Source organism: Mus musculus, chromosome 3 (assembly GCF_000001635.26).
Source record: "Mus musculus strain C57BL/6J chromosome 3, GRCm38.p6 C57BL/6J".
Taxonomy (NCBI): Eukaryota; Metazoa; Chordata; class Mammalia; order Rodentia; family Muridae; genus Mus; species Mus musculus.
The window spans coordinates 83,938,835-83,963,557 of NC_000069.6; the positions used below are offsets into that span (position 1 = coordinate 83,938,835).

The window sequence follows — 24,723 nt, forward strand, 5'->3', positions numbered from 1 at the left end:
CTTTGCTGTGTCCATTAAGCTAGCTTAAGCTAAGCACAGAGACAAACAGCTTCCTTTTTGTTCCCAGTTTTCTTCCTGGCCAGTTGTTAACGGTCATCTGGAATTACAGCAGCTACACCCTTCCCTCCCTTCTTCCTAACCAGCCTCTCAGTTCCTTCAGGGAGTCCTGACTTTGAAGCTTCTCCTTTGAGGCTGTCTTCCATACAGATGCGAGGGAGGGCCTTAGCTCAGTAGGGAGGAGAGAGCAGCCCACTGGGCGGAGTAAAGAAGAGTTTGGGGAGGACTGAGAGAGACTGAGATCCAAACAGCCCAGAGGAACACAAGTGTGCTTACACAAACGCCATTTCCAGGCTGCGTCTGATCCACATCTTGGTATCAAATCACTGCTGCTGATTTCTTAACTCACACTATTCTAACTGCTTCTACTTAAAGTACACGTGGTTCCAAACAAAATTCAAACATTAACAAAAACCCACCGAAGTAGAGTCAGCCTTCAGCCCACTTCTCAGTTACTTCACACAGCAAACCCCAGTGCTGTCTTGAACACTCTTGCAGGCATGCTATGTGTGCTCAGGGACATTCAGAGCCCATTAAACACCTAATGTCTGCATTCTGACTGCAGTGTGTGTATGGACGTCTCCTAGAGGCTGCACAGTGCATCCATATAGGGACTCAAGAGGGCGATTAGGCTGCTCTGCTGTCAACCCGTTTCTGCTTATAGGCTTTGACTTTTTTGAGAAGGAGGTGCCATAGCTGGCCTCCAATTCCTTGGGCTTAATCGATCTTCCTGTCTCCGCTACCACAGTAACTAACTACAGGCACATGCCACCATGCCTGGCATAGGGACAGATGTGAAAACACAAATGTCTGTAGGGTACACTGCTAAAACAGAGGTAAGGACTAAAGCATTTACAATTTTCATCAAGATTAATCAATTTCCTTCTCAACAGCCTGCATCAGTTCTCAGCTAAAACATACACACATTTTTTTCCTTCCTCATTATTAAAAACAGAATACTAACGAATTTTTAATTCTTATCTTTTTTTTTGGGGGGGGGGGGTTCGAGACAGGGTTTCTCTGTGTAGCCCTAGCTGTCCTGGAACTCACTTTGTAGACCAGGCTGGCCTTGAACTCAGAAATCCGCCTGCCTCTGCCTCCCGAGTGCTGGGATTAAAGGCGTGCGCCACCACGATCTCTACAATAAGTTACATCTCTCTTGTTGCTTTAAATTGAAGTTCTTTAAATATGAATGAGTTTGGGTATGTTTCCCTGCAATTAGATCCAGGGGAATTCTTTTTAAAGAACACTGCATGAATTAGGACTGGATATAAACTCACTATGAACATTCACCATCACATTCTAGCAAGTAAACTGAACAGAACAGCGGCCCTGCGACTCTGCTCCCTAGGAAAGCAACAGAATACACATACCGAACTGCAGACAGTCACTACCAAGTAAAGCTTGAAACTTAAAATCCTATAGACATGACAAAATACAGGAGGCATCCACAGCCACTTTAGATTACACCAATGGCTTTGGTTTACAGGAACAAAACCTACTCATCTTCTTGAAACTGTGCCTCGCCTGCAGCCGGAACTACCCTGAGTGAAACTGCCAACTCCAGCTGCGGAGCTCAGGAGCATCCCGCTCTTAACTGAGTACCTTTGCAAGTAAACGAGGCGATTTTTGTGAAGTTTGTCGTGGAAGTAGAGAGCAGTACTGGTTCAAACTGCAGAGACAGGACATTTTTCTGTGAGAAATGATGTATATCCTGCAACAACAAGCAATAAGTCTGAGTTATTCCTCTCAACTGGGAGAACATCAGAAAACAACACTTAGTAAAATTCCCAGCAACTGCTCAGCAGCCGTGTCGCAACAGCAGAAAGGGGCGCTGACAGTCTTCACACAAACAGGGTGCTCAATCAAGGGACAGTGGGTTTAAATGACAGCAAAAGAAAATAAACACAAAGGCCTCTGCTCCTCAGAATCCCTAAGGACCTGCAGCAAAATGCACATTTGTAATTTCAAATTACTTTAGGCGCAACTCAGCAATTACCTGTATCCAAATAAGGCTGTTTCCTGAATGCAGTACATACATATTTACTGCAGATTCATCTGTCCAAAAGAATCAGAGCAATGAGGTTTACAAAAAGCCATAGACTCTCCACAATTAAACACAGTATACATTTCTAAAAAGAGGAAAACATCTTTACAACACTGAACTTGAATGGAAAATACGTTCTCTTTGGTATCTTCTGGGACGCATGCAGGGATGAGTTCAATGCTGGGGATCAAAGACAGAGTTTTATGTACCTGGGATGGGTCTTTGAGTCTTAGGAAGGTGTGTGTGTGTGTGTGTGTGTGTGTATATATATATATATATATATATATATAAAATTTCCTGAACAAGGTTTTCACTGCTGACAGAAACATACTATGCTCTCTTTGAATGACAGTAACCAACTAGATAGTTTTAAGCAACGCTATGCTCTACAGTCATCTGGATAGCCTTGTGTTTCCTTACTTAAAGCAACACACTCTAGATGAATGTGTTGCTAGGAATGAAACTCTAGCATCTTGGAGCAAGGCAGGCTCTGCTTTATCCATCATCTAAATGTGTTTCCCAGGGACGGGGGTCTTTCTCAGTCTGGGTACCCACCTGGACATTAAAAAAACCGAACAAACTGTAAACCAAAGGGCAGGGGAGTTCTGGCCACTGATACTACATCCAATTCTACATGCTGGAGGTAAATGATGTTTGCTCAACAATTAAAACTGTAGAGTGCAATGATGCACATGGGAAGTCATAGGTTCAGTCCCGAGCAGGAGACTGGTAGCAGGGGAGGAAGGAGAGGGCCCTGCACGCATGACCCTGCTGACTGTTGATGAGTAACTATGCTTTCCTGTATCACTGTGTTCATCTTTTTTGGAATGAGTAATAAATACACATGTGAACACAGCTGTTATAACAGCAAATGGCATAGTCTGCATCTCATACATCAGACAGCATGTATCTCCTGCAAGTGTTCTTCAAAAGCTAGACTGCCAAAATAGGCTATTTCTAGTAAGTAGGATACACATTTCCAAAGAATTCTCCTCCAAGTTGTCAAACATCCAGAAACAACCAGCTATTGGCTACTAAGAATACGAAAGAAACAGCATGATCTGGTCAACTGAGCTTCTGCAACTCAGTAACTCTGGAGCAAGACTCGGACTTCAAACCCTTCGTGAACATTTATTTTAGGCAGTCAAGTCCATTCCATCTGTGCAAAATGCCAAGAAAAATGATTCCCAAGGAGACTCAGAGAGCTGTGGTTACTTAGCCTCCCTGAAGTGGTGCAGGCAGGGCAGCTGCAGACTGAGAAGCAGTGCCTGCTGCAATCGACCCCAAGCAGAGGCTGCCTTGAGTCTCTGAAAGAACCAAATAATGACTCAGGGAAACCTGGCCATGCTGCAAGAAAGTTTGTAGCTTCAGTTTTATGGATGAGGCAGGACCCAGTGCACACTCGACTGAGCTAGTCCCACAACAGAAACTGTAAAGCCCCACCTCACCTGAGGTGTCAGACTCATCAGTAGCTACATAGACAATAGAGAGGTGATCTAGCAGGGCTTGAGTGTTCTCTTCAGGTTGCTTGGAGGAGTTTTCCACTGCTACAATGATGTTCATCTCCAAGTGTAGCGCATCATCAGATCCCAGAGAGCAACTCTGAAATGGGAGGCGTGGGGAAAGGAGAAAAACTCAAAAACAAAACAAAACAGAACAAAACAAAAATCATCTGAGCTCTAAGACTGCATATTGCTGGAGAAAAGAAAACAGTCGAGGCAAGAGCCTATTGAGGATGAGAATACACTGCAGTTTTCATTTTGATTTTTAAGAGGCAGGAAAGAAAACTGAGATCTGCTAAATATTGTTATACCTTCAATTGCTGACACACTTTATTATGTAAACTGCATTCCAGTTGCACCCGCAGCAGGCTGGTATTAGTGGTCTCTGCCTAAAAGATAGAAGGAAGGAAACTTAGGTGGAGGCCCCAAGCATCATCCAGTCCTAAGAGCGAGTCATTCATACAGTGAGTTCCAAACAGCTACTGACTGCTGCATGCTATGCTGTACTGGAAATATATTCTGTTGTCAGTAGGCGTACACTCTCAAGGAAGGAATGAAAGTTCCTAGTAAGGCAGGAAGCAAGAGTATGTATATCCCATGTATACTGTCTTGGGTGTGTTTAGTATTTGGTTAAAAACAAAGAACTACACTTTTATTTTAAAGTGGGGTTACCCATTAATAACCTATTGACTATTTTTTGCTTTTTTTAAAGGTGTGTGTGTGTGTGTGTGTGTACTAGTGTCTGAGAAGGTCAGAAGAGGGCAATAGATTCTTTGAAACTGGAGTTACAGGCCATTGTGGGCCTCCGTGCAAGAGTGCTGGAAACCAAAATGAGGTACTCTGCAAGAGCAACAAGTATTCTTAGCCATCAAGCCATCTCTCCAGTGTTGCAAGAAATATTAAAAGGAACAGCAAGTTCCTATGCTACACCCTGCTACTCTTAGCCCCAGCAGTCACGCTCTGACTCAGAGCTCCAAAATCTCTCCACCCTGCTTGCTAGGTTCTCACTGGCCAGTCACTAACATGCCAGCCCCATGCTTCAAATCCCCCACGGCCTTTGTGTTGCACATCAGGCAAACCCACACTTTGCCAGCCATACCTTTCTCTCTTGAACCAAGAAAAACTGCTGTGTGAAGCAAAACACCATACAAACTTAATTCAGGAACAATCGTAACTTAATAGCTGGGTGCAACAATGAAATCCTAATCTCATAAGCCTTGTTTTAAATCCAAATCCAGGTGTCAAATCCTGACTGATCTGCCATTGAAACCAGGAGACACTTGTAGCTACATTTTGTTCAAGCTATCCCCATCCAAAAAGAACTAACTCTCTCCTGTTTCTCTCTTCCTCTGTCCAACCCAGAAGTCCCTCCTACTCGCTCAGTGATTGGCTCCTTTATTCAGTAGGGGGTTGGTTCACAAGAAGTCACCTGAGTATATGACTCACTCCTTGTCTGCAACCCCTCCTAGGAGAACAGAATTAGCATCAAAATACAAACAGCACCAGGCCCATTCACAACACTCCAGCCCCAGCCTGGTTTGATTTTTGAAACCAGGTCTCACAGTACAGCCGAGTGTCCATAAGATCATCCTGCCTCATAGGCCTAAATGCTAAGATTACAAGTATGCACTATTATACCCAATCAACTTCCTGGATTGTTTGCTTGCTTGTTTTGCTTTTCAATGTATACCTTCTTTCAATTCAATGACCACTAGAAGCCATGACGTGGACTCTGACAGAAACTTCAAAAACAGATGTCCAAATGTCAACTGCCTGCCATTTTTAACACATGAAAGGGCTATGGATGGAAGACAGAAGTATAAGGAAAGAATGCAGGACTCTGTCAAGTTCAAAGATCTCAGCCATCTTTCATAGAACTTCAAGGAGAAGACGAGAACAACCCAATCAAGGAGGGATACCATCGTCCAGGTTGGGGTGGGGCTGCATACATAAGAGGAGACAGTGAAGTTAGCACAGCACACAAATCTCAGAAACATGGCCTTTGGCAGATTCTCCTGCACAAGGTCTCTGTCACAGTCATTACAAAAGAAACATATTCAGCCCAGGAGCCAGAGTCTGAGCACTGGGAAAGCTTGCTTAACTATGTATGAGTACCTGATGCCAGGCGAGCCACGGCTAAGCAGAATCACTTCCCTAAACCTAAGGATGCATTTTAGGGATCAGGCTATGACTCAAAGGGAAAGCAGAGGATTTTTGATATTTAGGGACCTGGACCCACTGATTCATCCCTCAGTACTAAAATGAATTACTTTGGTTCTCATTCATACCAACTGAAGTGCAGAAAAAAATAATAAAGTATATTACATGTTTAAGTATAGTACAAAGTATTCAAGATGCCTTGAGCATATACGTGAAATCCAACAAAGACTTACAAAATTACTGCTAGTAAATAATATTCTACTCTGTCTAAAGCAGAGCAGTGCTATGAGGTTGCCAGGGCAGCCTGCTGGCTACATCTGCCCCACTGATCTTCAAGGGCCATTGTGATCTGGCTGGTGAATGGTTAAGGAGTCTGTTCTCCCTCCGTGCGCCCTCCTGAAGCTGCGCATGCGATACACAGTAGCACTGTATAGACAGAGACCATTTCTCATTCAAGATATGGACCAGAGAGAGAAGAATCACTCTTCAGCCAAGAGTACATGGGTATCCATACTCCCAATACAAACTCCAAACAACCTCTCAAAGTAAAACTATGAACAAATCCCTGCACCAAAGACATGAAACAGCCTGCTTCTCTCTATTTCCCTGCTTCTGTCTCCCGACCATCAGTCATGGTTGATCTGGGTGCTGCGTTTCTTACACTTTCGTCCTCCACCCAAGGGAGCTCTGCAACAAGCTGGGCACCTTGCTGCACATGGAGGTCCTAAACCACTCATCATCTTAGCACCACCAGCAGCCCTGGCATTATTCACACCTGAGAAGTCCACTTCACTTCACCGTCTGAGCCTCCATTATAGCCAGTTACACTGGCCTCCTCCATCCCCCCAAACCATGCAGCTCTAGGATGGTGAACCGTGTCCCCAGCCTAACTCCAGTCTTCTGCCTGTTTCTGCGAATGAGGCTTTCCTGGAACACAGCTGGGCACTTTACTTTCTGCACTTTGTCAGCTCTGCACCATATTGATGCTGAGTGCCAGCCTCGCTGAGTACAGAGCCTAAATAAATAACTACACTAGCCACAGTAATTGAGAGAGAAACTTGCGGTGTGCTAACTTCCTCCCTGTACCCTTTCCACTCCACTCTCCCTCCACAAAGGGTGAGTTCACAAGCCAGACACGATGGCCGGCACCTACCATGTGGAGGTGGAGGCAAGAGAACTGCAAGATCAAGGCCCCCATGTCCACACTGGCTACACTGCTCTAGTTGGTATCTTTGAAACTGCTGTTCCTGTAGAGTGAACCCACTTGCTAGCCTGCCTACCACCATCCCCTACTTGCTATCTAATTTGCCTCAGCGTAAATACCCTCAGAAGCCATACCTGAGCAGCCACCCATCACTACACAGGGACACCTGCTACCTAACTCTTTCTAACGTTCCTCACTTGCACGGTAACAATTTGGTCAGGTCTACCTTCTTCAGTAGATCATAAGCACTCAACTCCATGTTCTGCCTAAGGAGGGAGTTGATATATGGCTGGCGAACTGACAGAGGGTGTGCAGTCCACAGACACCACACAACTGGGAAAACATGTGCACAGATGAAGAGCTGCTTGGAACTAGGTTTTTGGTTAAAATAGTTTCCTTCCCTCTAACTTTTCTCTGAATGGATAAATAATGTTGAGCGTTCAGAATGACAATTTAAACATAATTAAGAACACAGTGACCTCATATGATTTACAAGCTGATGTTGTTATTCTTGGTAAGTTTTCACATAGATGATTTTTATAATCTGCCAAATTAAGCAAGATTTGTGTGCTCAGTAAAAGCATAACATAAAGAAACCACTCAAGATTCTGTGCTTCTCTATTCTAGGGGCTTAAAAAAGGAAATGTTTAACTCTGGAATATTCTCTCTCACATACCATTAGCTCTTTTAAGGGTGGGACTTGTGTCTAAATACAAAATTCACTTATGTCTTAAATGCTTTATACATATAGCCTGGACATAATTTCACAAATTATTTTTGTATTAGATATTTTCTTTATTTACATTTCAAATGTTATCCCCTTTCCTGGTTTCCCCTCTGAAAACCCCCTATCCCATCCCCCCTCCTCCTGCTCACCAACCCACCCACTCCTGCTTCCTAGCCCTGGCATTTGCCTATGCTGGGGCACAGAGCCTTCACAGGACCAAGGGCCTCTCCTCCCATTGATGACCGACTAGGCCATCCTCTGCTACATATGCAGCTAGAGCCATGAGTCCCACCATTTGTTTTCTTTGGTTGGTCATACATTTTTAAAGTAATTCTGCCAATGAAAAACATTTGTGTATATTGAACTATCACGTTTGTGGTGTCCTGTTGGGGCTCAAGATTTTTCAATCTTTAGAGTACTATTAATTTTATAAGTTATGATTTAGGGAGACTCAAACTGTAATTTCCTTCTGATAGATTATATTTCAGAACCCCACAAGGGGGAGCTGGAGTATGTCTACACTGCCTGTGAACTGTGTGGATTTGTCAAAAGAAAATTGAAAAGTTGACAGCTCTTTCTCACAATCTTAACTTTAACAGAGAAACTTTTACCAAAATACAAACTATCTGGAACAACAATGAAAATACTGCAAATTCCACTGAAAGAACCCAAAAGAGCAAGCAAAACAGGAAGACTGTCCCCTCCTACCCCAGAGTGCCTGAGCAATTGAGAAAACCAACCAACCAACTAACCAACCAATTCTATATGTTTGAAACGTGCCATTTTACTTTAATAACCTAGAGTATAACATATATTAAGTCTTTACTTAAAGAATGGTAATATTATCGCTTTTAGACATGGAGGAAATGTAGCGTGGAGGGCCAGTGACTTATCAAAGGTCCTAGGGCCAGCCAGCTAGTGGGAGAAGTTATTTTTGTAAACCAGAATTAGCAGAGCTTATTCTTCCTAGGTACATAGAACTTTGGCAGCACAGACGTAAGATTTTAAAAGCCATTTCAAGATACAGCACTCAAGAAAGCAGAAATGCTTTAAGCTACTTTTGTATAGAGCCTGGTGGTTTGTGGTAAAAGGAGAATACGGAACTGGGAGCTGGGATCTGAGAAGTCATCTCCTTCCACTGGCTAAGACATTTAAGAACAACGTGTGAAGTTCTGAGACTGTGTGATGAAATAGGAAATAAAGTGGTGAAGCCCTAAGTCATTTTGATGACTTGTATCAACAACAGCCAGGCACCAGATGAGAGTCAGTCCACAGAATCCCCAGGAGAGTCCGCAGAATCACCCAGACCACATGAACAAAGTACTTGAAACTAGGTTTCCAATGAAAAGCCCCAACTTTACAACCTATTCTTCTTAGCTGCTTTTCACAGCCTCAGATGCTAAATCTTTTATGTCAGCATGCCCTATCAGTAGGAACACAAGCTCTGGACAGGCCATGGGATAGTCCAGCTGGCAGCCCAAACACATGAGGCTGTAACAACTAAGTCTGCACAGCCATGGCCTTGGACAACATGAGAGCTAACCTGGGCCCTGACCTTTGCGCACTCTCAGATGCTACAGCCGTCGTTCAATGTTTGATGACAGCTCAGCTCAGTTATCAGGAAGGGCAGCATGGCTGCGTCTCCCTGGTATTAAACAGTAATTCTGTTTCAATCCTCATCACTACCTTCTGCCCTCCCATGGAGGAAGAGGAAAAAAACAAAAACAAACAAACAAAAAACTTACTTATATTTCCAGATACACTCACAAAACATATGAACAAATGAAGAGCTGCTTGGACTTAGTTTTTTGTTTTGTTCTCAAGAAAGAGGGTTAATCCTTATCATTTCAAAACCAAACCCCAGCCATCCCCTCGTTACTGTTAAGACCCTACCTCCATCCTTAGGAGAGAGTTACTGAATTCACTCTGGCTAGAGTGAGACACATGTGCAAACTACTGGGCACAGAGGAGGGGAGAGGGGCAGTTTACTTCTATGTATTCACTCACAATTAACACACTTCCTTAGTTTAGTTCCACAATAATTTGGATGTTTGTGGAAAGTGGCTCTCCCACACTGCAGCTGTGAGGAGGGACTCCTCTTCCTCACTCCTTCAGTTTCTAAGGGAAATATGTTGTTCCTAAAATACTTTAAATTCTTTTCATCTAATGTAACAATCAGTTCAAAGCCCAAAGGTGGGGGGATGATAACCACATGCCCCCCCCCCTCACCCAGCATACTTGCCAGAAACCTTGAAGGACAAATGCAAGCAATCTAGAGTGAGGTAACCTCTAGGTAATGAGGTGGATCTACCCAAATGCAAGTGGCCCCATTATGCAAACAATTTGGCCTTCCCACTTGAAGGGGTTTCTGGCTCCGCTAGCTGTTTCTCCAGTCTTTGCTCCCTGGCCAACACAAGGTTAACAACTCTGTTTTGTCCTTCCACGCTGGCTCACCAGAATACACTGCTTTTGCCTTGACAGGGCTCAGCATGCTGGGAACCAAGTGTTCACAGGCTGGAAACACCACTCGAAGTCATTCTCTCCTCTTCCTTTCAGTTTGTTTAAAAGTTGGGGGTGGGCATGCGTGTGTGCTGGCCTGGGGCACATGTGTGAGAACCAGAGGTAGACAGCAGGTGCCTGTCCTGTCACCCCACCTTATTCCTCTGAGACAGTCACACACTGTATCTAGAGCTATGCCGGCTGTCAGCAAGCCATCTGCCTGTCTCCATCTTGGTACAGCAGAGGGTTACAACCATTTGTGATGCTGGGGATTTGACCTCAGTTCCTCCAGCTTATGCAGCAAACATACTTACTGGCTATTTTAAGTGAAAAAGAGCTGAGAGCCTAGCTCATAGTGGGAGTGGTCAAAGCCAAAAACACTGGAAGCAAAGCACTTCCCCTGCAATGTAAAGAGTTTGCTCCAAGAAGAAACAGAGCACAAGGCTGATGGCTCCCTAATCTGGGCTCTTGCACCCCTCAGGAATCTGCTGAGGGTAGCTCTTCTGCTGCAAGCAGGCAGCACAGAAGGGAAACCTCAAGAAATAGGTCTGAAGCCTCCAGGGTCAACAGTGAGAAGTGACGGAAGGCTAGCGCACCCCACATCTCAGCCTAGGGACTCTGCAGAGTCTGGACATAATTCAGTTGAGCATCATGAACAAGACACAAGAAATAAACAGACCCACAAAGTGGTAGAGCACGAAAGCAATCCTGCTATGCCCACGGATGCCTGTTCCTTGATAGGCGGCTACTCTCAACTCCGCAGCACCCTATGAGCCTCACGACCAACAGGCATACCTGCCCAGCAAGCAGTATGCGCAAAGGTCTTGGGCTTGAAACAACCCAAGAACCCAATGTGCTGTGTCCATCCTCCTACTGTCGTAGACAATGCAGGACACTGGGAACAATTATGCTTAGAATGGGTGTCTAGAGAGCAGGGGGAACATGTCTTCCAGTTTCAGTGCATGTAAGGTTGATGCTCTGATATTCCTGAGGAATCTTGTAATAACAAGAGAACCTTAGGATGGAAACATTTGTCAGCACAGAGACCCTGGGAAAGCCACACACAATACAGTGAGAGGGAGCCCTGGACGTAAACGCCAAAGGTTCCCCAGCTGCACACAGGCCTGGAGAAGCTCTCTGGCCAAGACAAAATAAGGAAGGACTTCAAATTCTTTGTCTATGAACTCATGGGCAACTGATATGGGTCTATAGCCTTCAACTTCCATGCCTTGCCAGAAGACTGAATCTGATTTTAAAGTTTTCCTTCAGTTTCTTAATAGAAGGTTTATCTTAAAAGCCTGTTCTTAAAGTCGTGAGGAATGGATTTTAGCAGTGTATTAGGAACTGGTTCTAAGTTCTTTACACCGCTTGAGCTTTTCCTATTCCACCAGGAAGGGCTATTACCACTTCACAGAATGAGGCACAGGCAGGTTAGTTGAGTGTCAAGGCCACCGGAACCATGATCACCGTGCAGTCGATCAGGTTTGGGGGGTTCTTCTCTTTACCCACTAGCACCACACATCACGGGGTAAGCCAAGCCACCCTAGAGAGCAGTGTCTTAATGCTGCAGTGTGACGCCATTACAGGGGAACCATAGCTGAGGACTTGGGATGAGAACAGAGAAGGAAACAAGTGTTTAAGTTTGGCAGCATCAACTTCAGCACACCTAGTGCAGTTTTTAAATACAAAAGACATGGGGAGGGGCTGCTTGGGGGCAGGCCCAGGAAGGTAGAAGCACAGGGCTGCTCTCTCCCTCCAGCTCCAGGTTTGACAACTGGCCCAGGACTATGAATCCAGGAGTGTTCCAAGAATCCCTTCCCAGCTCGCCTGTCTTCTCAGCCCAGCTGCCTTCCTATGAGGCACAGGGGCTCCTAGTTGCGAGTGCAGATTAGGATCCAGTCCTGAAAGGGAGACCCTGTAGCTTCCCCCTTCTCTGTGCCTGGGTGAGGGAGTCTCCTTCAGCTATAAATGTCCTCCACTCCCCCGGGTGTCCTAACCTAACAGAGAGATAGTAACTAATCCGAGATAAAGGAGAACATGCCTCCGTCATACAAATAGTCTAAGATGTCCTTTTATTTCTCTAATTTTTAATTCTTTGTTCAACTTTCTTCTTTTGTTTTTGTTTGATTGTTTGAGACAAGAGGTTCACTGTGCAGCACAGGTTGGCCTCAAACTCTTAACCTTGGGCTCTGTAGAGCTGAAATGCTGTCCACCCTCCCACCCCCACCATTTCTGAGGTAGGGTCTGGCCAGAACTCAGAGTTCTGCTTTCTGGGTGCTGGGATAAAGGCATCCTCCAACATGCCTGGCCCAAATATGCTTAGCTTTCTAAGGCCTGATTCTCCACATACAGCAGGGTTCAGAACTGGTCAGAAAACAGTGTCAACAAGGCAGCTTTAAGACTTCTAACAGAAGACCTTCTACAGTATTCTAACACAATAACTATTTGAAAGAAGTTTTAAAAAACTGAGGGCCATAATTTCATAAACAGCTTATAATTCCTTAAGATTATTTCTCTATTAATGAATTCAATTATTACTTCATATAATACTGCCAGACCACATCGTTTCTCAGCTAGGACATAAAGCTTGATTCAGGTTACAATCTAGTAGGGGGAAACATCCCTTATCTAAACTGCTCATCCACCCACCTAATCATGCAGGACAATCCGTAGAACACAGCCACTATGGGGACCCCTGACCCTCCCCTACTGTGTGCAACAGTCAGAAGATCAGGGCTACTATGGAGCCCTTAAACTTTTCTATGTTCCCTTCCATATCCTAGATAAGTTTTTGCAGTACCTTTTTTTATTAAGTAAAATGTGCCCTCTCCCTTTCTCCATTGTCTAACTGTGAGGGAAAGTCTCTCTCAAGTCTCCTCCCCGCACTGATTTTACCTCTCCCCCATGTCACTGTCATACTGAACTGGCAGGATCAGCACCCAGGAAGTTAACCATACAACAGCAACTACTTGTACACCCTCCCGCCGGGCTCCAGCCCCTGTTCCTGGCAGGTGTGAGGCTTGACATCGTGCACCTACAGCAAAGGCTGTGCCAGTTCTCAAAGGCTGACTCCTGGTCAGGGCTGTCTTATGACATCACACACCCGAGAACTCTCTCACCACACAGGACAGCAACACGGTCACTGTCAGAGAGTCATCCCTCATCCACATGCAAGTTAGAAAACTACAGAAGACAACAAGTACCAATCATGGTGACCTCTACCAAGGATGGCTTTGCTTTGTAATACTTTTTTTTTTCTTTTGGTTTTTCAAGACAGTGTTTCTCTGTATAGACCCTGGCTGTCCTGGAACTCACTCTGTAGACCAGGCTGGCCTCGAACTCAGAAATCTTCCTGCCTATGCCTCCCAAGGGCTGGGATTAAAGGCATGTGCCACCACTGCCAGGCTGTAATACTTTTTTTTTTACTATGATGTATTAATTGCATTTGTCAGTGGCGTTCAGTATGATGCTTTTACACACTCACACACATACTCACATACACACTCACGCACACACGCATGCACACACATGCGCGCATGCACGCGCACACACACACACAAGCACACACGCATGCACACACGCACACACATATGATCAAAGCCACCCTCCCTCAGCCCCACCCTTTACTTTTCACTCCTCTGGTTTGTTTCTCTTGTTTTGTTACAAATCATAATTTTTGCAATCACAGAATATCTTGAAAACATACTTTTTAGAAATTAGTGTGTCATCGTGTGCAAGTGTGTACACACAGTACAACTGTGTGCCACAGATTCCCTTTAATTGTAATTTCTCTAGCTTTCCCATAATTTTATTCGTAACAATTTATATTTTACAGAGGCTCAAAAACTTCAAGTTCCTTTAGCCTTTCACACAACTGATGGATAATGAGACAACACATGTTTCGAACATTGCCTCAACCAAACAAATCAATAAAACATTCTCTATGTGTGAGAGAATCTACAAAGTCTAGATCTACGAAGGTGTTGAAGAAAATGTTTTTGAAAAACATGTTTCATGGGGTGCAACCCTTAGACAAAAAGCCATGGGCAGTTAGTACCACTGAAGAAGGGAGAGCTGGTCTTCCCCAGGGATGAGGCACTAACTGGTTACCCAATAGCAGGAGGTCAGCTCTGAAAACATATACACACGAGCAACAGTAAAGAGACTCAGCAGGTTGTATGTATACAGTTATGTGTATATTTATATGTATATAACCATAGTAAGACAAAGGCAGTCATAAATTTGGAAAAGAGATCATGAAAGGGTTAGAAGAAAGGGGGTGATAATGTAACCATATTTTAATTTGTTGACTTGACACAAGCTGGCAGGGGTCATCTGGGAAAGGGAAACTTCAAAGGAGGAAATGCCTCATATCAGACGGGCCTCTAGGCAAGTCTGCTAGGCATGTGCCTGGTTAATAACTGATATAGGAGGGCTCAGCTCACTGGGGGCAGTGGCACCTCTGGGTGGGTGGTCCTGGAGGAAGTAAGCCAGTAAGTGACACCTCTCCATGGCCTTTGCATCAATCAGTCCCTGCTTTCTTGCAAGCTAACATAGTATTTACATGCTCTGCCACCAGAGCTACACCATAAGAGCACACTGTCAACCTTGGGCTTACGTGCTTGTCAAACATTTCCACGTGGGCCTCCAAATCTTAGTCTGGAAGGAGCGCTAATATGCGGCTAAGCTGACAGTTCAATTGGTCAAGTCCTTTTTCCACTGTGGAGCTTTAAACTGTCTATTTTTGTTGCCATAATAAAAATGTTGCCAAAAAAACTTATTGGCATTTTCTTTCCTGCATCATGAATATTACAGAGGAAACTCATTATGACATTTACTACATTTGGGGGAAAAAAACTAAAGCAACTCAGGTGTCATTTGCAGTCCTAGCTCTAATCTTGACCTCCAACCTAGTCATTTGAACTCTGAGTCCGTTCCACAATTTCTAAACTAAGAACAATGGCACCTGCTTCGGGTCAGTCTGCTGGAAGGTCGGCCAGCCAGGCGGCGCTGAAAGGTGGAGCTCCTCACTCGGAGGGAGTGACTGCTTAGGTGCTATTTGTAGATCAGCTCAAATTCCCATTGGCTCACCTAGCTATTTAAAACTCCAGGGCCTTCAGTGTACTACACAGAGAGTTGGCATGGACATTCTAGAAGTGGTGGCAACTGGGCCCTGAAGAGCAGGGGGGAACATTACACAATAGGGACCCGATGCCATCGATCTAGGTGAGTCCCTGGAAGAGCAGGGGGACATATCACAACAGGGTATGGACCTGATGGCATCGATCTAGGTGAGTCCCCGGAAGAGCAGGGGGGCATATCACAACAGGGTGTGGGCCTGGTGCCATGCCACAGAGAGCAGCACAGGGCTAACGAGGATCAGGGGAATGCTGAGAAGAGCTTGTGTTTGAACTGGGCCTGGAATATGGAACTAGCGCACTTAGACTAGGATAGACCTCATGAGGAGTAGTGGGTAGAGAGGGATGGTGTGGTGTGTTCTGGGAAGGATGGTTAGCTCGGAAGAGAGACTCAGGAGCTCCAAGGAAGGAGAGACCACTGGACCCTAGCTAGGGATGGCCTTGCATTATAATAAAGCTAAGGAGCTTGCACTTCCCTGTACACAAGATCACGTTAACATAGAAACACACTCCCCAAGATGCATGGGTGCGCATGCACTCGCAGCGTGTGCGCACACACACATTCTATGAATCTCGTTTCACTGAAAACATTTTTAAATCACTCTTATCATCTTAGTCTAATTTACACGTAAAATAATTTTATTTCTTTTCTTAACTCCACCTTTCTCCTTAAACAAAATGAAGCTCCCTCCCTTACAGTGGAAACAGACATCATTTTAAAGCTGATGATACGCTTGTCTCTGTCTAGACATCTTACTCCTAGCTATGCATGGAGCACACTTTCTAGCAAGATCCCACAAAAAATGCACAACTCTGCCTTGAGCACCGGAGAGCTAGAACCCTTTGGAGGAATTATGATATCCTGCACACGACCCTCCACCCCAAGTGAGCACTGTCAGCAGAAGTAAAGCTCCCAGGACAGAACTGAGAAGAAAGACTTTCCCTCTGATAGGAGAGCTGGCAACAAGAGGGCTACAAACACAAGGAGCACAGGGACGCACAAGAAAACAGCCTGAGTGTAGAAATATTACACTAGGGATATGCTCTTAGGAATTCCATAATTACTTCTTTGGCTTAAATTTTGTAGGATTTTACTTCTAAAATTATATACTTCTAGCATATAATAAGCCCTTGTAAACATTTTGAGATTTTTTTTTCCTAGCCATGACAAAGATAAGAGACCGTGAAATACGTGACTTCTGAAAAACGCCTTCAGATGTCTGAACTTAACATCAGTGCTGCTTTCTGACAAGGACCAGTTCTGTCAACAAACTTCAAATCCTACTCAGCAAAAGAGTCGGGGTACTGCAGAGTGTATTCACAGCCCACGTACTAACTGGACCACTCAAGAACTATCTACTGACTGATGGACAGACTGACTGACTTTGGAGAGAGCTACATCCAAGAGGGTCTGACTTGAATGAAGCCACAAATCCCTGTACAGAGAAAAGCAAAGGAGAAACCTACAGCCCAGAGAGGAGAAATGACGACAAAGGGCATGAGGACCACTCGGTGTGGGAGCACTGCCTTTAAGGAGGATCACATGGTGTGGGAGCACTGCCTTTAAGGAGGATCACATGGTGTGGGAGCACTGCCTTTAAGGAGGATCACATGGTGTGGGAGCACTGCCTTTAAGGAGGATCACATGGTGTGGGAGCACTGCCTTTAAGGAGGATCACATGGTGTGGGAGCACTGCCTTTAAGGAGGATCACATGGTGTGGGAGCACTGCCTTTAAGGAGGATCACATGGTGTGGGAGCACTGCCTTTAAGGAGGATCACATAGTGTGGGAGCACTGCCTTTCAGCAGATGGAATGGGCACCTGAGCACATCATACAAAAGAATGAGCACGAAGTCTTCCTCACACCACTCACAAGACTGAAGTCAAACTGGGCAGGAACAAAGATAAACTGCAAAACCCTAAAACATAAAAGTGTCATCATCTTCAAGAATCTTTAAATGAGATACTAAAACTAACTAACCAAAGGTGAAAAGGGGATAAATGGGATTTTTATCAAAATCTGTATCTTTTGTACTTCAAAGGATACTATCTAAAGAAGACAGTCTACAGAGTGGGAGAAACTATGTAAAAATCATGACCTTGGATAAAAGTCCTGCTCTCTAGGACAGAGAGCTTCTATGGCTTACAACTAAAAAGCCAACACATTTTCCAATGAGCAAAAGGCGGAGGGATGTAGGGCAGCTGGCCAAGCCAGGCCCAACATGCCTTAGGCTTGCTCCTAGCACCATATACATGTGCACATGTGTGATTCCAGTGTTCAGGAGGTAGTGGTAGGATGAGAGGGTCTAGGTCATCTTTGGCTACATAGGGCATTTCAAAGCCAACCTGGTCTATATGCATACAGTCCCATCCTACCTCACACCACATAAAACAACTCATTCTTTAAAGCTTATTTTTTTATTATTTATTCATTTTATGAGTGTGAGTATACTGTAGCTGTCTTTAGACATACCAACAGAGAGCATCAGATCCCATTACAGATGACTGTTAGCCATCATGTGGTTGCTGGGAATTGAACTCAAGGACCTCTGGAAGAGCAGTCAGTGCTCTTAACCACTAAGTCATCTCTCCAGCTATATAAATAGACACTACTTCAGAAATGATACCCAAGTTCCAATGATCACACCAAAGGATGCTCTTTGATTTAACCTTTATGGAGATGCAAATCAAATGACTTCATGCCCATTAGGATGTTTGTTTTTAAAAGAAACCAGATGCAGATAAGAAGTGCTGGCAAAGCTGATGACCACTGCTGGTGGCACTATAAAACGATGTAAGCACTTTTTAAAAGTTTTGACAGCTCCTAAAATATATTACTTAGCAAAATTGTACTCCTAGGTGTGCATCTATGCTGGTTATGTTTTTTGTCAATTTGATGTACCTAGGTTTACATGGGAAGAGGGACCCTCATTGAGAAGGTGCCCTAATCAGAACTGCATATGGGCAAGTCTATGGGGAAATTTGCTTGATTAAGGACTGATGCGGGAAGGCTCAGGCCACTATCACTTGATGTTGCCCTTTGGCTGGTCCTGGGTTGTATAAGAAGGCAAGCTGTACAAGCCATGAAGAGCAAGCCAGTAAGCAGTAGGCATTCCTCCATGATCTCTACTTCAGTTCCTGTCTCTAGTTTCCTGCCTTGTGTTCCTGCCCTGACTTCCCTTCATGATGTAAGCAAACAAATGCCTACAGCAACAATATTCAAAACAGTCAGAACCAAACAACTCAAATGAACTGATGGAGTTACACATAGTGTGATGTTGCCCATACACAGATACTATTCAGCAATTTAAAGAAAGGAAAGATGTCGCTGAAACTTGGAAAGTTTTAAGAGGCAGATGACAATCACAAAAGACATTTTCTTTATGTCAAGTGTGCAGACACAAGACAAGGGCAGTGGCTACTGTCAGGTCTCAGGCAGTCCATGACATCCATAAATGAGCTTAAACTGGACTGTAGGAGGATTTCTGGCAGACAAAAAGCCAGTATTCTTCAGGAATTTGTGAACTGGGTTGGGTTCCGGTCCCCCAAAGGAGCCATTTCTCTTGACTCTGAAAGAACAGGCATTTAGCTGTCCTTTAACATATACCTATGATGGCTATCAGAACATCTAAGACCACACTGGCTTCCAGGCTTTCTTATAAGTACCTGTCATACTTTTCAGAGTCTCTGCATCAGCCTTTCTGGCCCTTCAAACCTCAGATCCTGGATCTCTTTATATCCCTCCCAACTACCATGTCTCTCTCTGGCTCACTCTTGAGTCTCTCACTGGCTCACCCTCCCATCTCTCTCTGGCTCACTCTTCTCTGCCTCTCTGTCACCTCTACCATCTTCATTGTTCTAGCCTGGAACATGTCCAATCTGTTTTCTCTCTGCTCTGGAATTTTCCAGAGATCCCAAGATGTTCTCTTTCTCTCTTATTCACAAAACAAAACAAAAACCTCCTCCTTTATAACGAACGGAGCAGCAGTTTCTGCACCCCTCACAAACAGCTACCGGTGCCTGAAGCACACGAAATTGTTGTCTTTCAATGGGTAGATTTTAACAGTGTCTCTTAGACATCAGTAATATGTATCAGAATAAGCTAAAATGCAAAGAGAAAAAATGGTAGAAAGGGAAGCACAGGTCAAACTCTCCTTTTGCGAATGTACAAGACCAGGAAGATTTTAGGTGTGGGCTCTTTCTGAGTTCTGGGACATTTGCTTATACGTAATGAGATATATCAGGGAAGGAATCCAGGTCTAAACATAAAATTTATTTATGTTTCACGTACACATTATATAATACAGCTTATATACAGAATATTTTTGGTGTGTCTGTGTTCTAGTTGTAAGTAAGTATATGAGATTGTGTGTGAAATTTCCCACTGGGGATATCATGTCCACACTCAAACAGTGTGGAGTTTTTTTAATGTTCTGTATTTCATATTAGAGATGTTCAACCTGTATCTGCTAGAGCAGGATCAAGAAAAGCCAAGTCACTATCAGCAAGGCCATCCCAGGGCAGGGAGCAGAAACCAGCCCATCGAGGACAGCCACAGAGCCTACTGACAACTCAGAGATCTCAGCTACACCCACCTGCTCAGGGGAAGGGAGCCTCTTGAAAATCTGAATTAGAACTCACCGCTTTCACGGAGCATGGGGCAAAGCTCAGACAGTGATTACATTATGTGGTTTTGTGTGTGTGTGTGCGCATGTTCTATAGGAGAACGTGTCTAGGTATGGACGTACACACCCATGTACACAGCCTGGTTGCCAGAGGATGATGCCAGAAGTCCTGCATCACCTTGTCTTTCAATTGAGACTGGGATCTCTCACAGAACCTGGAAGCTAGGTGGTGGCCAGCAACTCCAAGTGACACTCCTGTCCCTATTCCCAGGACAACATGGTTAGAAGCACCCAGACAACAGCCTGGCTCTCATGTGGGTTTGGAGGTTTTGAAATCAGGTCCTCATGCTTGCATAGCAAGCCCTCTTACTTACCCACTTGTGACGTGAGTGCTCTAAAGGGAAGAAAAATTGTTCCACTACATTCCAACAGAGACCATGAGCTACGCTGGGAGGGACAGACATCCTTCCACCAGTCTTAGAAAATCTCTGAACGGAAAGAGGTAAAAATAAGGCCAGACTAGAGAAGAGAGGAGGAGAGGCTGGGGAAACTCGCAGATGCAAAGGACGGTGGTGGAAGGTAAATGGCATCCAGGAGCAATCAGAGGAGGAGAGGAATGTGGTGTGCAATGTGACTGAAGCCTGGGGCTGCACCTCAGGAGCACCGCACCTGCCTTTCATACACAAGGGCCTGGGCTCACCCTCCCCCCAACCCCCAATGCAAGGCCACACAGAGTAAGGACTGTACCAAGGACTACGTATATGTTAACATCTGAGAGAATGCCCTAGGGCTGGAGAGATGGCTCAGTGCTTAAAAGCACTGACTGCTCTTCCAAAGGTCCTGAGTTTAATTCCCAGCAGCCACATGGTAGCTCAATGTGATCTGATACCCTCTTCTGGTGTGTCTAAAGACAGCTACAATGTATTCATATAAATAAAATAAACAAATCTCAAAAAAAAAGAAAGAAATGCACTAAGAGGTTTTAAGCAGATGACCATGGCTCAATTGGGAAAAGAGAGGTAAATACCAAAGTAGCGACCAGTCCTATAAGCTGCTAATGAAATGTGCCTGAAAATAATTTCTAATTGTATGAAATTACTGAAACAGAAAAAGAGTGTTCCTCCTGCAAGGTGTGGTGGTACATGCCTTTAATCTCAGAACTCAGGAGGCAGAGGCAGGCACATCTCTGAGTTTGAAGCCAGGTTGGTCTACATAACAAGTTCTAGGCCTGTGAGGGATACATGGTAAGCTCACCTCACAATACCAAAACAAAAGCAAGTCATAACCAGGCAGGACAAGAAGGAGGGAGAGGAAGGGGATGGTAACACCTTTGGAAGCTTGTCCTGCTGGTGGCTCTAGTAGTTCTGTCTGTCTTCCTGAGCAGTCAGTCAAACTTAACAAGCCTATGAAACAGCTCAGGGTCTATCTTAGCCTCATCATCACGTTACACGCAAGGAAATGGATGCACAAAAAGGAAAACAGAATCATGAGCCCATAGCCCAATAGCTAAAATAAAGAAACAAATCCATTTCCTAGGACAGCAGTGGAGTCGGGGCACTGTGGAATAAGCAGCACTGGGCTGTTAGGAAGTATGGAGGGCTGGCTACCACTCAGCGGAAGAGCACTTGCCTAGCATGAAAGAAGTCCTGGAATCAGGTATATACACACATATGCACACCCACACCAACACCCACGCACGTGCACACAAACATACACACACACACACACACACAGGAAAGGGAAAGAAGAATGCATAGCTTTCACTGACACTTTAAATACATCTATTTCCATATCTCAAGACTTTTCAAAATAGAGTAAAACCCTAATAAAACCATGCAGATCAGGTTGTGCATATTCTACCAGTTAGTTCAAAGTAGCTCTGTTACAATGACCTGTGTCTGTGAAAGCTGAATACTTTGGACCTGTGGAAGCAGAAAGTATGCGTTCGGCAGCTGCTCCGCAGACCCTTCTGTAGAGACTCTGCGAGTGCCCACTCCAGATACCTGTGGAAAGCAAGAGAAGCACACATCTGTCAGTGTCAGCATGCCTTATCCACACACACCTGCTGACCAACACATCTGTCTCCATCTACAAAAGTCCCTAACTGGTCCTCATAATGCAAAACTCTTCTCTTCTGATGTGGGACCAATGTGTTTAATGGAATCTAATGAGAACTAAGCACAAACAAGTGATCCTGATGCTTAAATTACCTGGGACCACACATCTTTAGGATGTCCGGGCACCACAGGTTAAGATCCCTGTTCTGGGAACACCAGCAAAACGGTATTCCCTGTGCCCTTCCCAGTATCTTGATTTCAGTAGCCATGTGAACGGGGAGCTTTCCCAGAATAGACAGCCACACACTCAGCAATGTCTCCTGACCATAAACACGTCTGCAAGAGGAGGCAGGCAAAAATCTTGGGGCAGCCCATGGAGTACCCCTCTCACCTGTCTGAGAGGGAGGAGCCTGCTAGGTTCTAAAAAACTGTATGAAACAGTGTTTTGGCTTCATTCTAACACACTTCAAAGACCCAGGGCTTATCAGGCTGCAGGGAAGGTCTTCTGTGGCCCACTAAGCAGAAGCCCGGAAGTTGATAGACTTAGCATGGCTATAGGCTGTAGGTTAAGGATATGAAAGGGCAGGAAATCTCTCCAAGAGTCCTTTAAAAACAGTCATACTCTAAATCAATAGGCAAGCTCTATGGCAAAATGAAGGTACTCACATGATAGGAGAAGACTCCGTGTGAGGAGGTATTAATAAATAAAGAGCTTTCGATGCTCCCTTCTTCGGTAGGTAAGAAAATAACTCTGAAGGATGCTTTTCCCATTGCTGGAATCACCTGAGAGGAGAGCACCTCGTTAGCCACCTGGAAAGTAGCCACAGCCTTTCTTCCCTCCTGACTACTGCAAACAGCTCCTCGCTCACATCCTGCATCCTTTATCAGCATCACGAAGCCCCGAGCCTCTCCAAACTGACATCTGTCACTCCAACAGCAGCTGCCAATCACGGCAAATAACTGCCCAGTTCCCTCACTGCAGATTGGAGCCGTGTGCCTTACTTTCTACACTCCGCTTCACCCACGTGTCCACCTGTCTGTACCTAACAGTCTGTTTCTATTTAAGTACAGAGGATGATGTACAGATGGGCAGATTTTTTTTTTATTAAATATATTGACATGGTACTAAAAACCAGGGACAGTGTTTATCTGCATAAACCAAACCAATCATAGACCAAACTTAGGGCTTCTCTGTTAACATTTCCTTGCTCTCGTTAGTTTGTGAACGTTTTAACATGGAGCAACATGGCAATCAAAATCATTAAAAGCTTAAGGAAGTTCAAGGTGACTGAAAAACTTGCCATTTTTCCCCATCAAGTATCCAGCACTACCAAAACCATGAAAAAAATGGATGGGAAAGTACACACAAAGCAACCAACAAGCAACCAAATGGAAACACGGCCAGAAAGGGGCTCTGAGCAGAAAGTCAGACTCATCAGCACTCACCCTGCAATGGACAGGCGGCACATGGAAATGTCTAGCAGCTGTAAACACTGAGTTCACCACAACCTCGCTCTCCCTGCTGGGGTTGTAGGCATAGAGAAGCTTCGCCGCAGGATGTCCCAGGAACCTGGTTGGGGAAGAGGAAAGACAAGGTACTTGTGACTATCAGTATCCCTCACGAATGTACGTAATTACACTCCATTATTTATGCTATGGACTGAACTCAGGTTGCCATGCACACCACTGAGCTGCATCTCTAGCCTATACATGTTTTAACCCCAGAGAGCTATCAGTGTTCATTATAAAGTTAAAAGAAGAACAGGGTGGACGGTACCATCCTCAGGGCCAAAGTCTCCATCATCAATAGTTCAGCTGTGTCTGGTTGCAAGCGATCACAGCTGGGTGTGTTGACAGCTGGCATTCCCTTCCAGAGGAGGGGCTGGAGTATATAGGCTGTGGAGACCTGAGAGGAGGAAGTCTGCAGAGCCAGGGAGAGCTCGTGCTGGCTAAAGACTTCTCAGTGCAGCTGTCATGTCTTTCCAGTAACCTGTCATCCACAGTAAGTAACCCAATAAACTCAAAGCCCCACTGGGTGAAACCACACTCTGGCTGGTCACTAGGACTGGGTGAAAGCACACTCTGGCTGGTCACTAGGACTGGGTGAAAGCACACTCTGGCTGGTCACTAGGGCCTTAGTGGGATGGGGAGATAGTGGAGATAGTGGGATAGCTGCTGCTTAGCTCCCCTCTGAAGAGAGACAGTTCTCAGAACAGAACTGGCAGATCTTGTTGGAAATAAAACATAACAGGTTTAAAAGCAAACAAAAGAAGTTTTATTTTTCTAAGAATAATGACAACCTATACTAGCGCCCCATTTGTTTCTGTGTTGTAAGAATTCAGCGTATCTACATTATTAAGTGCTTTCACATATTTTTGTTTATAAAGCCAAATATACTCTGCATGTACTAACGTATCTAGGGTTTCTCTTTCAAATCAAGAGACATTTAGTTAAGAAACTCTATTCACCACTCAAAGCTTCTCAGAGCCCACCAAGGAAACACACAAGCAAGGCCCGCCTTCTAAGCTCAAGAAATACATGCATGAAAGATGATCAGTGAAATTAAACGGGGCTGACGCATCCAAGGAGTACTAGGAGGAATCTTTCCCTTTGTCACATGACCGATCAATGTATGGAGATGGCAACTACAGGCAAAGAAACAATATGAAGAAACCATACCCTGGAGTTGCGAGCCTTGGAACAAGC

General features: G+C 44.7%; 1 protein-coding gene across 6 annotated transcripts in view; it reads right to left on the bottom strand.

Moving 5' to 3' along the window:
• The window catches only part of Tmem131l (transmembrane 131 like), a 141,986-nt gene that overhangs the window by 40,630 nt on the left and 76,633 nt on the right, over positions 1 to 24,723 (bottom strand). For all 6 annotated transcript variants that reach the window (XM_006501326.4, XM_006501323.3, XM_006501327.3 and 3 more), the window contains exons 5-11: positions 23,464 to 23,587; positions 22,684 to 22,800; positions 21,853 to 21,963; positions 3,918 to 3,995; positions 3,553 to 3,706; positions 2,057 to 2,115; positions 1,663 to 1,771 (exon numbers count right to left, since the gene is read on the bottom strand). In XM_006501326.4, the coding sequence (XP_006501389.1) occupies positions 1,663 to 1,771; positions 2,057 to 2,115; positions 3,553 to 3,706; positions 3,918 to 3,995; positions 21,853 to 21,963; positions 22,684 to 22,800; positions 23,464 to 23,587 (752 nt within the window). The remainder of the gene's footprint in view (positions 1 to 1,662; positions 1,772 to 2,056; positions 2,116 to 3,552; positions 3,707 to 3,917; positions 3,996 to 21,852; positions 21,964 to 22,683; positions 22,801 to 23,463; positions 23,588 to 24,723) is intronic.